General features: G+C 45.5%; 1 protein-coding gene across 2 annotated transcripts in view; it reads right to left on the bottom strand.

The window, feature by feature from the left end:
* Nucleotides 1–17,200, bottom strand: part of LOC142469720 (ninjurin-1-like) — a 54,258-nt gene extending 37,058 nt beyond the window's left edge. The window contains exons 1-3 of one of the 2 annotated variants that reach the window (XM_075576292.1): nt 17,122–17,200; nt 16,830–16,955; nt 2,103–2,255 (exon numbers count right to left, since the gene is read on the bottom strand). In XM_075576292.1, coding sequence (XP_075432407.1) covers nt 2,103–2,255; nt 16,830–16,949 — 273 coding nt within the window. In that variant the 5' untranslated portion in view covers nt 16,950–16,955; nt 17,122–17,200. The other variant, XM_075576293.1, reaches the window with a different exon arrangement.
* Nucleotides 17,201–17,727: the final 527 nt, after the last annotated feature.

Below are 17,727 nucleotides of genomic sequence, written 5' to 3'. Positions count from 1 at the left end.
CTATACTGTAACATTCCTATGTGCTGCGTACCGCGCGCTATACTGTAACATTCCTATGTGCTGCATACAGAGCGCTATACTGTAACATTCCTATGTGCTGCATACAGAGCGCTATACTGTAACATTCCTATGTGCTGCGTACCGCGCGCTATACTGTAACATTCCTATGTGCTGTGTACAGAGCGCTATACTGTAACATTCCTATGTGCTGCATACAGAGCGCTATACTGTAACATTCCTATGTGCTGCATACAGAGCGCTATACTGTAACATTCCTATGTGCTGCATACAGAGCGCTATACTGTAACATTCCTATGTGCTGCATACAGAGCGCTATACTGTAACATTCCTATGTGCTGCATACAGAGCGCTATACTGTAACATTCCTATGTGCTGCGTACAGAGCACTATACTGAAACATTCCTATGTGCTGAGTACAGAGCGCTATACTGTAACATTCCTATGTGCTGCATACAGAGCGCTATACTGTAACATTCCTATGTGCTGTATACAGAGCGCTATACTGTAACATTCCTATGTGCTGCATACAGAGCGCTATACTGTAACATTCCTATGTGCTGCATACAGAGCGCTATACTGTAACATTCCTATGTGCTGCATACAGAGCGCTATACTGTAACATTCCTATGTGCTGCGTACCGCGCGCTATACTGTAACATTCCTATGTGCTGCGCACAGAGCGCTATACTGTAACATTCCTATGTGCTGCGTACAGAGCGCTATACTGTAACATTCCTATGTGCTGCATACAGAGCGCTATACTGTAACATTCCTATGTGCTGCGTACCGCGCGCTATACTGTAACATTCCTATGTGCTGCGTACAGAGCGCTATACTGTAACATTCCTATGTGCTGCATACAGAGCGCTATACTGTAACATTCCTATGTGCTGCATACAGAGCGCTATACTGTAACATTCCTATGTGCTGCATACAGAGCGCTATACTGTAACATTCCTATGTGCTGAGTACAGAGCGCTATACTGTAACATTCCTATGTGCTGCATATAGAGCGCTATAATGTAACATTCCTATGTGCTGCATACAGAGCGCTATACTGTAACATTCCTATGTGCTGCATACAGAGCGCTATACTGTAACATTCCTATGTGCTGCATACAGAGCGCTATACTGTAACATTCCTATGTGCTGCATACAGAGCGCTATACTGTAACATTCCTATGTGCTGCGTACAGAGCACTATACTGTAACATTCCTATGTGCTGAGTACAGAGCGCTATACTGTAACATTCCTATGTGCTGCATACAGAGCGCTATACTGTAACATTCCTATGTGCTGTATACAGAGCGCTATACTGTAACATTCCTATGTGCTGCATACAGAGCGCTATACTGTAACATTCCTATGTGCTGCATACAGAGCGCTATACTGTAACATTCCTATGTGCTGCGTACTGCGCGCTGTACTGTAACATTCCTATGTGCTGCGTACAGAGCGCTATACTGTAACATTCCTATGTGCTGCGTACAGAGCGCTATACTGTAACATTCCTATGTGCTGCGTACAGAGCGCTATACTGTAACATTCCTATGTGCTGCATACAGAGCGCTATACTGTAACATTCCTATGTGCTGCATACAGAGCGCTATACTGTAACATTCCTATGTGCTGCATACAGAGCGCTATACTGTAACATTCCTATGTGCTGCATACAGAGCGCTATACTGTAACATTCCTATGTGCTGCGTACAGAGCGCTATACTGTAACATTCCTATGTGCTGCATACAGAGCGCTATACTGTAACATTCCTATGTGCTGCGTACAGAGCGCTATACTGTAACATTCCTATGTGCTGCATACAGAGCGCTATACTGTAACATTCCTATGTGCTGCATACAGAGCGCTATACTGTAACATTCCTATGTGCTGCATACAGAGCGCTATACTGTAACATTCCTATGTGCTTCCCTTCCCCTCTTCTCCTAATTGGTCCCTTTGGTGGTAGGAGGAGGAGCCGCCGTTTTAAGCTGGATAAATATTGCGTGATGGCTTTTGCTTTGTAGATATATACACGGTTTTGCTCTTTATCACATTAACACAGATATAAATGTTACTCACCAGCAGAGTGATAAGAAGATAATAAAACTGGGTTCCTGGCCCCTGTTCCAAAAGATGTTTCATTTGTGAAGCGTTTGCTGTGAAGAGCGCCATGTCCAGGAAACCCTGAGCTAACGTTTTGGTTCTGGCATAGGTGTTAATGTTTCTTATTACCTACAGCAGGTGACAAAATGGAAAAGAAACACGAGGTATGTCATTCTCCCGTGGATAATGAATGCACTGTTAGAGCCTTTTATATTCCATGCCACTTTATTATTATTATATTGTACAAGCATTCATGCACCACCGTCTGAGGGGCAATTACACACATCAATTAAGCTATGCTATGTCAGTAATGTACTGTATATATGAAATAAATAATACAAAGGATGGCGTGCATACCTCTGTACAGCAACACTTAAAGAGTTATTCGAAAATAGCAGAAAAAAACTGTGCATAAGGGGTACCTATGCAAGCCCCCAAAATAACAAAAGAGACATGCCCGTTCTTCATATATGAAATGATCATAAATGAGGTTTTTAAAACATCCCAGGTCTCTTCTTCAAGTGAACACACAAGCGTACATTTGAAACGTGCTGACGATTGTTAACATTAGCTGAGAAGTTATCACATGGCCGCGTTCTTTCACTTCATATATACAGTTTCCCCCCTAAAAATAAAGTAATCAAAGGCGATTTTCAGTTATTGTTTCTTTATCCAATCACCAGCAGAAGCCGGAGGCTGCGAGCCAGATACATGCTCATCGAGATAACAGCTAGTCTATAACTCAATAACCCCAAACAGTCAAACGGGCCTCCCGTAGGTAACGGCTAATCTCCCATATAACCGGTCACACGGGCCTCCCGTAGGTAACGGCTAATCTCCCATATAACCGGTCACACGGGCCTCCCGTAGGTAACGGCTAATCTTCTTTATAACCGGTCACACGGGCCTCCCGTAGGTAACGGCTAATCTTCTTTATAACCGGTCACACGGGCCTCCCGTAGGTAACGGCTAATCTTCTTTATAACCCGTCACACGGGCCTCCCGTAGGTAACGGCTAATCTTCCATATAACCGGTCACACGGGCCTCCCGTAGGTAACGGCTAATCTCCCATATAACCAGTCACACGGGCCTCCCGTAGGTAACGGCTAATCTTCTTTATAACCCGTCACACGGGCCTCCCGTAGGTAACGGCTAATCTCCCATATAACCGGTCACACGGGCCTCCCGTAGGTAAGGGCTAATCTTCTTTATAACCCGTCACACGGGCCTCCCGTAGGTAAGGGCTAATCTTCTTTATAACCGGTCACACGGGCCTCCCGTAGGTAACGGCTAATCTTCTTTATAACCGGTCACACGGGCCTCCCGTAGGTAACGGCTAATCTTCTTTATAACCCGTCACACGGGCCTCCCGTAGGTAAGGGCTAATCTTCTGTATAACCCGTCACACGGGCCTCCCGTAGGTAAAGGCTAATCTCCCATATAACCCGTCACACGGGCCTCCCGTAGGTAACGGCTAATCTTCTTTATAACCAGTCACACGGGCCTCCCGTAGGTAAAGGCTAATCTCCCATATAACCCGTCACACGGGCCTCCCGTAGGTAACGGCTAATCTTCTTTATAACCCGTCACACGGGCCTCCCGTAGGTAACGGCTAATCTTCTGTATAACCCGTCACACGGGCCTCCCGTAGGTAAAGGCTAATCTCCCATATAACCCGTCACACGGGCCTCCCGTAGGTAACGGCTAATCTTCTTTATAACCAGTCACACGGGCCTCCCGTAGGTAACGGCTAATCTTCTTTATAACCGGTCACACGGGCCTCCCGTAGGTAACGGCTAATCTTCTTTATAACCGGTCACACGGGCCTCCCGTAGGTAACGGCTAATCTTCTTTATAACCCGTCACACGGGCCTCCCGTAGGTAAAGGCTAATCTTCTTTATAACCCATCACACGGGCCTCCCATAGGTAACGGCTAATCTCCCATATAACCGGTCACACGGGCCTCCCGTAGGTAACGGCTAATCTTCTTTATAACCCGTCACACGGGCCTCCCGTAGGTAAAGGCTAATCTTCTTTATAACCCATCACACGGGCCTCCCGTAGGTAACGGCTAATCTCCCATATAACCGGTCACACGGGCCTCCCGTAGGTAAGGGCTAATCTTCTGTATAACTGGTCACACGGTCCTCCCGTAGGTAACGGCTAATCTTCTGTATAACTGGTCACACGGGCCTCCCGTAGGTAAGGGCTAATCTTCTGTATAACTGGTCACACGGTCCTCCCGTAGGTAAAGGCTAATCTTCTTTAAACCGGTCACACGTGCCTCCCATAGGTAAGGGCTAATCTTCTTTATAACCGGTCACACGGGCCTCCCGTAGGTAACGGCTAATCTTCTTTATAACCCGCCACACGGGCCTCCCGTAGGTAAGGGCTAATCTTCCATATAACCGGTCACACGGGCCTCCCGTAGGAAAGGGCTAATCTTCCATATAACCAGTCACACGGTCCTCCCGTAGGTAAGGGCTAATCTTCCATATAACCAGTCACACGGTCCTCCCGTAGGTAAGGGCAGGCTAATCTTCTTTATAAACTGTAAATCTCTTTGATTTCTACATTCACTATTTGGAACCATGTCTGATGAAGGTTCATGGGGTCCCGAAATGTTACACATTTGGGGACTTTCATTTGGATGACGGGAGCCCAGCATCTAAGAACTCCTACTCCGTTGTACACACGACCATAGAAGGGAACTGTGACTTTTTTTGTGTGTATTTTATTGAGCTATAGACTAACTGTTATCTTGAATAACTGAAAATTGCCAGGGATTGCTTTGTTTATTTATTGTTAACCTGTATATATGAAGGGAAAGAACTCAACCATGTGATAACTTCTCAACCAATGTTTAACTATCGTCAACACGTTTTTCAAATGTACGCTTGTGTTCACTTGAAGAACAGACCTGTGAGGTTTTGAAAACCCTGTTGACTATAATTTCAAATATGAAGAACTGTCATGTTTGTCTCTAAAAGATAACCTACAACTGATCTAAATGTATGCTTCTGCACTCTATCTTTGAATAGCATATCTACAATTATCACAATATATACAGTACATGCTGATTTTGTTTTTTCAAATAAAGCCCAATAAAGTACATTATTAAAAGTCCCTTATTTTGTTTTACCAATATTCATCTTTAATTTACTTAAAAAATACTGATGTATAGTACAATTATAAGTGGCGGCGATAAAAATAAATAAAACCGAACCGTAACATTAGTGTGCTTTCATCGTACTAGCTTTACATCAAAAGTTTGTTTAGGAGTAACTTTGAAAAGGAAAAGAATAAATCATGGGAGATGTGACACAATAATTATTTGAAAGTGTTGCTATGCATTAATATGAAGACACCTGCACCATAAATAAATATTAAAAATGTCTACCACTCGGAGGTTATTAGGAGAGCATTTTGCATAATGCATTTTGTTCTCCATCGTCAATTATTGTTACAAAAGTGACAGCAGAGAAAACTTGGAGACGTGATTCTTAAGGTATATTTTTTACCAAAAGGCAAGTTATGTCTGCGGTGTTGGTCGGCAGTCCGACTATAACTCTCCGATCCTCCTGAAGAGCTTCTAGTAAGAGTTTCTTGCATATTCTGCAAGGGGGAAAGTCTCTCCATGACAGCAGGGATGGGTAAAGAAACCGGAAGGCAGGGAAGGAAGGAAGAAAGCCAACGTTAGAGGAGAATGGACTCTGTTGGGTGGAGCTGTGTTGGACATTGTTATGTGCGAACTCTGCAATCGGTAGAAAATCAGTCCAGTTTTCCTGAAGGTAAGAGAAAACAGCACAAGTACTGTTCTAACATCTCTTTCGTTCCTTTCTGTTTGCCCATCCAGCTGTGGGTGGAACGCAGAAGATATATTTAAACAGATTCCAGGGATAGAACAGAAACTTTTACAGAATTTAGATGTAAATTGTACTCTCCTGTTGGATTCAACTTCATCCGGGACCCCATTGGCTGCAGTAGGGAGGCTCTTGGTAGCGATGAAGTGACTCATTTAACTGACACAATTTACCAAATCAAATCAGCTTTATTGGCATGATGAAAGAACATTTCAGTATTGCCAAAGCATGAATAACAGGGGGTAGGGTATAATGATTACACAATACATGAGTAATAGTTACACACAGGGATGTGGGAGTTAGTGGGCGTCTCCCACCAGGATTATATGGTTTTCTCTGGGTGGGGGAAGAAGTTCCACAATGAAACCCATTGAGATGATTCCCCATGGACATGTAGGTACAGGGAGTGGCTGTAGTGAACACAGAGGGGAGGCACGAGGGATCTTCTTCCTGGCACAGGTTTCACAGGATAGCCCTAAGTTGTGGACATCTTGTTGGCATTTGGGCCACCAAAAAGAGCGGCCCAGTAGTTCCTGTGTTTTATGAATACCAGGAGGGCCGGGAGGTTTAGAATCATGTCCCAGCTGTAGCACTTCCAATCTTACACATTATAGAACTAAATTGCCGTCCTGCGGGGGGGTTGCATAGGAATAAGATCCTTGGTGTGGCTGCAGGCTTATAACGCTTTGGCCAAAGAGTTTAACTAAATGACCCACACTTATGAGAATACAAACAGATAAGTATTTAGCTATATACTTTGTAATATTGGATGTAGCATTGGGCATTTTTGTCTTTTGTTGTATACATTTGGCTTCGCCCAGTAGCATTGCTTTAGACACAAATATATACAGTATATATGATAAGATGTGGTGGGAGCTGGGTTAGAGCTTGTTCGTGTTGCTACTTCATCAGGGGAGTCGCAGCGCATGACGCGATGAAACACGTAGGGTTATTTTGTTCGAGGACTGTTTTCAGAGGACCCAGCAGTGTTACGGAGCCAGACCCAAATAGCGTTGGAACTCCGGATCACAAACTACTATTTCCGGGGGACCTCTTTTGTGACGCTCTACCTGATTTGCGCCCGGATGCGAAACCACGCCATCATCCGTCCGTGAGGTCCAGGTCCCGGCTTGTTATCCTGGCTGAAACATCCCTTTGTGGCTTTTGCCACAGTCCTCCAACACGCTTGTTCTAGCGACCAATGTGAGTTGCTCATTTTACCTTGTTCAGAATAAAACCATTTGTTATTGATCTGTGCTATGGCGCCAGCGCTTTCCTCTTTTGTTTATTAGATTCACGGGGGTGGGGGTTGTATCCTGCGGGAGAGCTGCTTGGAGTCTCCAGCGTTTTTACCAGTTATCTTGGTTTTTTTCTCATTTTTATTTTTCGTGGCATACATTTGATCCCTTTGTGTTTTCCCATCCTGTTCCCAATTTCCGCCCCCCTATTTTCCCTCTTGGTGTTAATGGATGTTTGTTGGTCTTGTTAGTGTTCCCTTAGTTCCCTGGTCTCTGTTGTTTCACTTGTATTTTCATACAACTATCACCAGGTTCTATAGCAAGTGTTAGTCTGTGTCTCATTGACCTGGGTCGTCGTGGCACTAGTCCCCGTGGCACTAGTCCCCGTGGCACACTTATTTACTAAAGTGATATTTACCAATTGGTCGCCCTAGTAGCATCTTTTCCTTTTGTGGCGCTGTCATTTTTTCTTTTGTTTTTTTTGTATCTATGTCTTTATTTATATCGCGCCCACAGCTGTACTGAGCACTTTACAAAAGAAACAATACAGGGAATTATAATACAATACGTGCAACAAACAGAATCAGTCAATAAGAAAGGAAATCCCGGACCCAGAGAGCTTACAATCTAATCAAAATGAATTTAATAAATCTATCTAGAAATCATCGACACACACTGTGTCCTATATACTGTCCTATATACAGTAGCTGTATATTTATAAATATTATTAAGGTGCCATAAAAAAAATCTATTAACATTAATGATGGCTCCCGGCATTTGTAATAATAATAACTTTAATTCACATAGCGCTTTTCTCCGAATGGGACACAAAGCGCGTCACAATACGCAACACATAGGGATTATTTACCGGCACAATGCTCTCTATATGTAAACAAATGTACATCTTCGTATTCTATGATCAATAATTCACTTTTGGTTTCCTTTTTTCATCTCTACCACTTATTTACTTGTACTATCTTTGAATATTTTTGAAGGATATTGAAGAGTAACGTTGCATGAATGTCATTTATAGTAATAAACAATGCAGAACAATGTAAACTCATTGGCAAAAATATCCTATACACCAAAAATAGCAAACGCATAAGATGAAAAGGTGATGTTCTAGGGTAATACAGTGACTGCTTCCCTTAGGGACTTCTACAATTGCATAGACACCAGAGGCTGGTATATTTAGACAATTGTGATGTACATTGAGTGCTATTGTAATATCTAGTCATCTTTCTTCCACCCTGTCTTCAATGGCCCTGAGCAGTAAGGTTTGGCCATTTATCTGGGGCTGTTTATAATGAGGCCCTCAGGTGACGCTATACTTATTAAAAATGTTTGAATAGGTGTCATGCAGGGGGTCTCTGGAGCGGGACCGCGTGGATTCTGCTCTGGGGACCCCCTGCTTCAATCCTATTAAAAAAAAAATTAAAAACAGCATAGTGTTGTCACCTATAGAGCTTTTTTAAAGCAGGAATATGGGTTAACTTTGTACACAAAAAAATATACAGTATATTTTTTTATTATAGATTTGAAGCATTGGGTCTCCGGAGCTGAAACCCATTAATTTCAGCTCTGGGGATCCTCTGCTTCAAACCTGTATCAAAAAAAAGTGAACCCGTATTGCTGCTTTAATCCTTAATGCAAGTTTGGTAAGCAGGCGGTGGGTAAAAGAACTCGGGTCACTTTTGGGCTTTTCAATTATGTCAACAATAAGTTGAATTAGAACAACGAGCGAGGCCTATGGCAGAAATATTCATACTACATTAAACAAAAGAACCATCTGTTCGTAATAGAATGTACAGTCACCAGAAAAATATTCATGCACAATGCAGTGATTACCGCAGCGTACACGGTATAGTACTAAAGGCTATCAAGTTAAAAATAGATTCTGTGCCATGATTATGACTGATGAAGGAGCGAAGGATTCCATACTTGATTTGCAATTTAGAGTAGATTTATTTTTAATGGTGTCTGCTTTCTGGTCACTCGCAATAAAAAGTGGCTCAGTGCTTTTGGGTTAAACATTTTTATAGTGAATAACCACACTGTGCTCATTTGCATTTCATTTCCCAGAATCCCTGGCTGCAGTGGAAGCACTGTAAGCGAAGAGATAGGGATGAGAAGCCGTGTTGCAGACCTGTCTGAGACATGTGAATGTGCCCACAAGCGAGATTTTTATAGACTGCATAGTGAGCAAAGAATAAAGAACAGATTCAATAAAGTCTGTTAACATCACTATGATACATTTCTATTTTTTCCACCACTTTCAATAAGAATGATATACAAGTGCAGGCCTGTCCCTAGCTTATGTGCCGTCCTTAAGCACTATTAAGCACCCCCTTATGGAGGTAAGTATCTAAGGAACAGGGGTCCCTGGAGCTGAAATGAATGCGGTTCAGCTCCGGAGACCCTACATGTACCGTATATAAAAAACAAAAAATAGGAAAGCAGCAGTGCGGTTACACTTTCCCTCTTGCCGCCCACTGAGACCTGCCACCCCCTGAGACATGCCACCCCCTGAGACCTGCCACCCCGAGACCTGCCAGCCCGCTGAGACCTGCCACCCCCTGAGACCTGCAAGCCCCCTGAGACCTGCCGCCCCCTGAGACCTGCCGCCCCCTGAGACCTGCCGCCCCTGAGACCTGCCAGCCCCTGAGACCTGCCGCCCCCCGAGACCTGCCGCCCCCCGAGACCTGCCACCCCCCGAGACCTGCCGCCCCCCGAGACCTGCCGCCCCCTGAGACCTGCCGCCCCCTGAGACCTGCCGCCCCCTGAGACCTGCCAGCCCCCTGAGACCTGCCAGCCCCCTGAGACCTGCCAGCCCCCTGAGACCTGCCAGCCCCCTGAGACCTGCCAGCCCCCTGAGACCTGCCGCCCCCTGAGACCTGCCAGCCCCCTGAGACCTGCCAGCCCCCTGAGACCTGCCAGCCCCCTGAGACCTGCCGCCCCCTGAGACCTGCCGCCCCCTGAGACCTGCCGCCCCCTGAGACCTGCCAGCCCCCTGAGACATGCCGCCCCCTGAGACCTGCCAGCCCCCTGAGACCTGCCAGCCCCCTGAGACCTGCCAGCCCCGAGACCTGCCAGCCCCCTGAGACCTGCCGCCCCCTGAGACCTGCCGCCCGCTGAGACCTGCCAGCCCCCTGAGACCTGCCAGCCCCCTGAGACCTGCTGCCCCTGAGACCTGCCGCCCCCTGAGACCTGCCGCCCCCTGAGACCTGCCGCCCCCTGAGACCTGCCACCCCCTGAGACCTGCCAGCCCCCTGAGACCTGCCGCCCCCTGAGACCTGCCAGCCCCCTGAGACCTGCCAGCCCCCTGAGACCTGCCAGCCCCCTGAGACCTGCCAGCCCCCTGAGACCTGCCAGCCCCCTGAGACCTGCCAGCCCCCTGAGACCTGCTGCCCCCGGACACCTGCCAGCCCCCTGAGACCTGCCAGCCCCCTGAGACCTGCCGCCCCCTGAGACCTGCCAGCCCGAGACCTGCCAGCCCCCTGAGACCTGCCGCCCCCTGAGACCTGCCGCCCCCTGAGACCTGCCGCCCCCGGACACCTGCCAGCCCCCTGAGACCTGCTGCCCCTGAGACCTGCCGCCCCCGGACACCTGCCAGCCCCCTGAGACCTGCCAGCCCCCTGAGACCTGCCGCCCCCTGAGACCTGCCGCCCCTTGGCGGGGCCTGACCTGCTTACTGCCTAGGGACTTGTTTAAAACAAGTGCAATAAACTTCCCATTTGCATATCAGAGCCTGGCCTGCACTCCGCGCTTCCTCCTCCTGTCTGCACCAGAATCCAACTTTCACCTGACCGTAAGGGGGAGTTTAAATGATTCTGCCATGTCAATCTTTACATTATGCGGTGTTAGAAATCTATTTGGACTCCTGGATTTAAAATGAGAAGATGTTTTCCAACTTGTCCTTGAGAGGTTTGTTTGACCAAAGAACTGCCATGTTTGAGAAAAAATAAATTCTTTCAAAAATGTTCCAAACATAGTTTAAATGATTCTGCCATGTCAATCTTTCCAGCGCCCCTCTCCGATCAGAAGTTGGTTCTCGGCGCTGACAGGAGGAGGGAGATGAAGGAGCGCGGGTCCCCTGACCGGCAGAGAGGTTGATATGTGGGTGTGGGTTTTCTCCTCTTATCTTGTCTGGAGCTGGCTGCCTCCTGTGGTGTCGTGTTGCCATGGTGACCGACATCAAATGATGCCGTGACATCATATTACAACTTGTTGCCATGGCAATGTGAAACCACATGACACGTGACGTCGCGTTGCCATGGCAAAAGGACGTTACATGACACCGTGATGTTTGACGCGCAACACTGCTGGGGGAGGACTGCTTGTCAAGGTAAGTCCCCTTAACTTTTTTACAGGGGCCCCCCGCTGCCAGCATGCTGCCTTGGGCCCCGCAAGGCTTAATTCCGACCCTATACCAGAGAGGGATAAATATCTCCAAAGTGAAACTAATAAAATAACAATGAGTGATACATATTAAGGTTCGGCAGTTTCACTGGTGTCTTGGTTTTGCTAGAACACCAGCAGTTTTGCTTTTGTTAAATATTATGGGGAAAAAAATGTAAATACCGTAACAATGCATGAAATCGTGTTTAAAATAAGCAGAGCTTTTTTTGTGACGGTGCTGTCCGGTACTCAGTACCGGCGCCTCTGTTTCCCCCGCTGCAGGGTTTTCCCTGCTTGCAGAGGGGGGCGGGGCCGTCACTGCACACAGCCAATCCCTCCCCGCCTCTGCCTGTTTCCTCGCCCAGCACATGGCTGAGCTATACGGAGCAGCTCCAAACAGACCGGAGCAGTCCTAGCCACACCCCCCCCCCGGTATCATACTTAGGCCTCCTTTATAGTAGCGCTGGCAGTTCCAGTGGCGCGCAACACCATTATAAGTACGGCCTTAGAGGGGGGAAGTGTGTGCGTGTCTGGGTGTGTGTTTTCTCTGTTAGTGTGGGTGTGTGTGTGTTCTCTCTGTGGGCGTGTCTCTGTTGGTGTGGGTGTGTGTGTCTCTGTGTGGGTGTGTCTGTTGGTGTGTCTCTGTGGGTGTGTGTTCTCTATGTGGGTGTGGGTGTTCTCTCTGTGGGTGTGGGTGTGTGTGTCTCTGTGTGGGTGTGTCTGTGGGTGTGTCTCTGTGGGTGTGTGTTCTCTATGTGGGTGTGGGTGTTCTCTCTGTGGGTGTGTCTCTGTGGGTGTGGGTGTGTGTGTCTCTGTGTGGATGTGTCTCGGTGTGGGTGTGTGTGTCTCTGTGGGTGTCTTTCTGTGGGTGTGTTCTCCCTGTGGGTGTGTGTGTCTTTTTGTAGGTGTGTTCTCTCTGTCGGTGTGTGTGTGTCGGTGTGGGTATGTGTGGGGGTGTGGGTGTGTCTCGGTGGGTGTGGGTGTTGTCTCTCTGTGGGAGTGTGTGTCTGTGTGGGTGTGTCTCTGTGGGTATGGGTGTGTGTCTGTATGAGTGTGTGTGTCTGTCTGGGTGTGTCTCTGTGGGTGTGGGTGTGCGTTCTCTCTTGGAACACCCCTTCCCCCTATCACGTCGGCACAGAGATCTTAGATGCTACAGATTTTAAAATTTATTAATATTGGTATGTGTGAACTGGATTCTACTATCAATTTGCAAGATCCTAAAATTTAATTAACAATTTGGTGTGTCTGTTGATTAGGCAGCCCCTCCCTTAATTATTAGTCAATGTGGCTGTGTTTTAGCATACTTAAGGCAGGATACTTTGGCTGTGGGCCATATGGCTGTGTAACATTTAAGTGTGTAGCAGAGTTAATCTTGGAGTTGAAATTGGAGGTGAAGATTGAGGAGGATCTGAACTCTGAACAACAACTTTACAACTGTGAGAACTTTACTTTCTAAACGCTATGATTATTTGTACTCTTCCTATCCTCCAATAACTGGCCAGTCTCTCATCCTGTGTCTCACTATGCCCTCCCTATTTCTTTTTCTGTTTACTGTTTCCTCACTCCTTTGTGAGCATTTCTGTTCTCTACAACATCCCCACTCCCTACTGCACCATTATTTATACACATGTCTCCCAACAGCTTCTTTACCCCTCAATAAAAAACACCCACACAAATCCTCTATTCACACCCTCTATCTACTCCATCCTGCTGCTGGGGATCTCCCCTAAGCCTGAAGCCAGACATACACACCTGATCTTACCCATGCCTCCCTGCCACCTTTTCCCCTGTAAATGGTGTTAGCCTTTTCATTTAACACTGACTAACCTTAAAACTTGCCCCACAAATCAAGCATCCCAAAAGCCTGCCCTCATGGTTACTGTCCCACACTCACTTATACCACCCATTGTGGCCCAGCACACCCATCTACAGCACTTATTCCCTCACCTGCTCTCTCTGTAAGTTTCCCCACAAACCTCCTTAGATTGTAAGCTCTTCGGGGCAGGGATTTCCTTTCCCATTCTATGATTTTTGCTGCACTTATTGTATTATTATAATTCCCTGTACTGTATTCTTTGTGAAGCGCTGAGTACACTTTTGGTGCTATATAAATAAAGACATACAATACAATGGAGAATCCATACACCCCTATCCGTAATAAATATCACCGGAGTTGTAAACGCAGAGACATTTCCCCTAAGCACTCGGGTAGTGGGATACATTCAGGAATAGCAGGGTTTGGAGTGAAACCACTTCATTGCAATTTTTATCATTTTTCCATTGTTTATTTGAAGTGATTGTCTTTTTGTGGTGGTCCCAGCTGCCTGTGGGTTAGTGGGAGTCCCCCGAGACAGTTTTGATAATGGGGGACATTTTCCTACTTTTTAAATTTTCCTCAGTCAAAAATATGAATAAATGTTATTAAGTGTTATTTAAGATATATGCGGCTTATTATTGCAATAGTATTTTTATCTACATATAATATGGTGCTTGGGACTCTGCAGAGACACAAAACATTTTCTGCAGTGGTTCTGCAGTTTAAAATTTTTTTTTTTTAAAACAAACACTGATGTAAGCAGCTTCCCCAGGAAGTTATCACGGTAAGGGCTAGCTCACACTGCCTGCGTGCGCAAGTTCGGCACTCTTTGAGGCTAGTGGATGAGAGTTGTCACACTAGAAACTGCTTGTGGCAAAGTACAGTGTTGACGCTGCAACATTTTGCCGCCACAACCCAAATTTCGGGCTGCAGTCGCGTCACGTGTGCTGGTTCAGCCAATAAAGGCAAACCAGGTCTGTTACACGTTCGGCACGCCTCCCGGCACGCCCCCTGTCTCCTGCAGCTATCTCACAGATCGCTGGGCCTGCAGGAGCACGCGGCGGAGGCGCGCATGGAAGCGTGCGGCCATAGCAGGCAGTGTGAGCTCGGCCTAAGGCTTGTTTTATAGTAGCCGCGTGAAACACACATTTTGTGTGTATAGAGTTCAGTGCTGTGAGAGACAGATGGGCGTGGCTATGATGCGCAAGGGTAGGCGTGGCTATGACATCACACCATGATTCACACACACAGCCACAACAACCCTGCATCCAAAGTGGCGGGAGCTGTTAATGAAATGCTCCTATTTCTTATGGACAATATATACATGAAAGGCTCTTGCATATATAGGGACAATAGCATCCTTTAAATGAAATAGCCCTGCATATATTTAATAGGGGCTTAAATAAATATATATATATTTAGAATTGTGGCAAGAATGACTCCCAAAGACTCCTATAAGACTGTATTCCACACAGGCTGTCACCTTCCTGTTTCCTGGCAATTCTGCACAACATCTTCATGTGAAATTCGACAGTTTTTTTTATGTTTTAATTTTCTTTATCTGCATTTCTCCCACCCTGCTACATCACCACCACCACCCATTGAATCCATCGTAATGCCAATATTGTGTTTAGGGCTGGTTAAAAAGCAAAATAATATATTACGCCATGAACCCTTTTTTTATTTTTTGCTATTGTCATGGTTACTAGAATGTGGAATCTGTGTGATTGTGCAAATCATTGTGTGAATTAACAGGGTTAGGGTTACACACACACACACACACACACACACACACACACACACACACACACACACACACACACACACACACACACACACACACACACACACACACACACACACACACACACACACACACACACACACACACCTTGCCAATGAAATTGCAGCCTCATTCTTATTGGGTAATACAGTGTGACGTCAAGCGGCAGCAGCGCGAAAATACTCTATTCAGAGTCTTTTCTCCTATCTGCCGGCTCAGCGCTCACTGCCGCGCGCGCAGCCGCACTATATAAAGTCAGGCTTAACACATCCAATTATAAGTGCAACCGCGCGCACAGCGGAGCAAGCGCACGCACAGCGGAGCAAGCGCGCACACAGCGGAGGAAGCGCGCACACAGCGGAGCAAGCGCGCACACAGCGGAGGAAGCGCGCACACAGCGGAGCAAGCGCGCACACAGCGGAGCAAGCGTGCGCACAGCGGAGCAAGCGCGCGCACAGCGGAGCAAGCGCGCGCACTATATTACGGGCCTAAAGGAGGTCAGGAAACGGTGAGATAAATATCTCCAGTGTCCCAGTGCTAATCACTCTCTGGAGACTACTGAATAGCATGTGCCTACTTCATTTGGCGATAACTGTTAATTTACATATAGATTTTCCTATTTGAGAACATTTTCCTACTCCTGTGACCTGTCTACAGACACTTCACACAATACTAAACGGTCTACACACTATACACACTATACATCTCATATGCACAGACTGTGGCCCCCTGCAGACACACTTACCAGAACACCCTCCTACTGTCTGTGTAAGTTCTCCCTACTTACCACTTAGATTGTAAGCTCTTCAGGGCAGGGACTCCCTTTTTCTAATCTTTTTTCTGAAGTGCTTATTTTCATTGATATATATATATATATATATATATATATATATATATATATATATATATACATATATATATATATATATATGTGTCATACACAGATACCGTACATACATAGACTGCCTCTTTGTCGTGATAATTTCAATATTGCATACAGTGAAGCTGTTCTCAACCAATGCTGGTGATAAAATTCACTCTTTTCTGAGTTTATTGAATAGGGCCCTACAGCTCTTAGTTATTAAAACTACAATTCTTGTTTCTTTCCTCTTATAGAGTAGATCTTTTAAAATGTGGGTTAAAAAAAAGTATGTCCCATGTTTGCAGGTGAGTTTTTAGTCTCTTGAATTGCTATATGATTTCATTACAATGCCCTTCGACCAACGGCTTAATATAAAAACAACTAGGTTTATTTTTGATAAAGTCTTGAAGAAAAAAAAAAAGACAAGGGTAAAGCTATTCATAGACCTTTCCTGTCAAATGGAATTATCTTGAATCTTTGCTAATTCACTTTGCAGAGTTACTGGTGCATCTACTTATTGAGTAAGTTCACAGTTTGCTATTTCCAGGCATAATTTTAGCAAGAGTTGTTCAATTGATACTGGATTGTGTTTTTCAAATTAGGAGGAGCAGCGTAACATCTGGAATCTGTTCAACTGTCTAATATCTGATCAAAGGGTCACGACTTGAGCGAGTAATTAAATGGCACATCTTCCTATAACATTTGGGAAAAGGACGAACAAAAGTCAAAGTTACCACTTACATTTATTCTACTTCCATCGTGCGCAGCGGCCTGTTGAAAAAGTGGTTCATCATCAGTTGACATATCACTGTCTTGATCAGGTACACCCCGCTGCATTGTGCGGTGAAATAGTGAGGTCATGCTCGCCTGGAAAAGGAAAATATATGTTTTAAGAAACCACTAAAAAAATAAATATGTTTTTCGCAGAAGTTTAACATTCCAAGTCTCCCATAAGAAAATACAAGGTGTACAGTGATAAAACCCACGTAATCTAGGACAATTGACGCTCTGTTTTCCACCCACAGATACTAACCTTGCCATTCCGACCTCTCTGTGGAGTGGAATAGCTCTGCTGCCTTTCAGCTTCTAGTGGGGTCCAGTGTTTGTGACATTTTCAGACCACTTTATTCATAGCACCATTGGCTGATGATGCTGACTCACAAAAGGTATTTCAAAGCTTTTAGCTGCACGGTACATTTTTGTTTTAACTGCTTTGCTGTGAAGATTCTTTATTGACAGCAGCGGCTTTCTATAGCAGGTACAGTCATTGCAACATACAGTATGTTGCTTATTTGTGAGAACATCCTCTTAAGGCAAAGTTTGTCTTTGATCTACTTGAAAATGAAATGTACCGTTTGTATCTTTCCTGGGAAGATATTTTCAACGCACAATTATTTGTTGCACTCAGCAGACACAATTCACTAATGGTGTTCAGGTCATTTTCTAAGACCCAGCACTATATTAACCCCTTCAGTGACAGGTAGCACATTGCGTTGAACGTAATAGTAGCTAAGGGATTATACATAAAGGGAAAACTGAGCAAGAATACCTTGTTCTAAAAGAGATTATAATATAATCCACAAACAGTCTGAACAGTCCATTATGTGTTAACCTATATTCTGACACCATCATTTTGCTG

Source organism: Ascaphus truei, chromosome 19 (assembly GCF_040206685.1).
Source record: "Ascaphus truei isolate aAscTru1 chromosome 19, aAscTru1.hap1, whole genome shotgun sequence".
Taxonomy (NCBI): Eukaryota; Metazoa; Chordata; class Amphibia; order Anura; family Ascaphidae; genus Ascaphus; species Ascaphus truei.
This window is presented reverse-complemented; position numbering and strand designations above follow the sequence as displayed.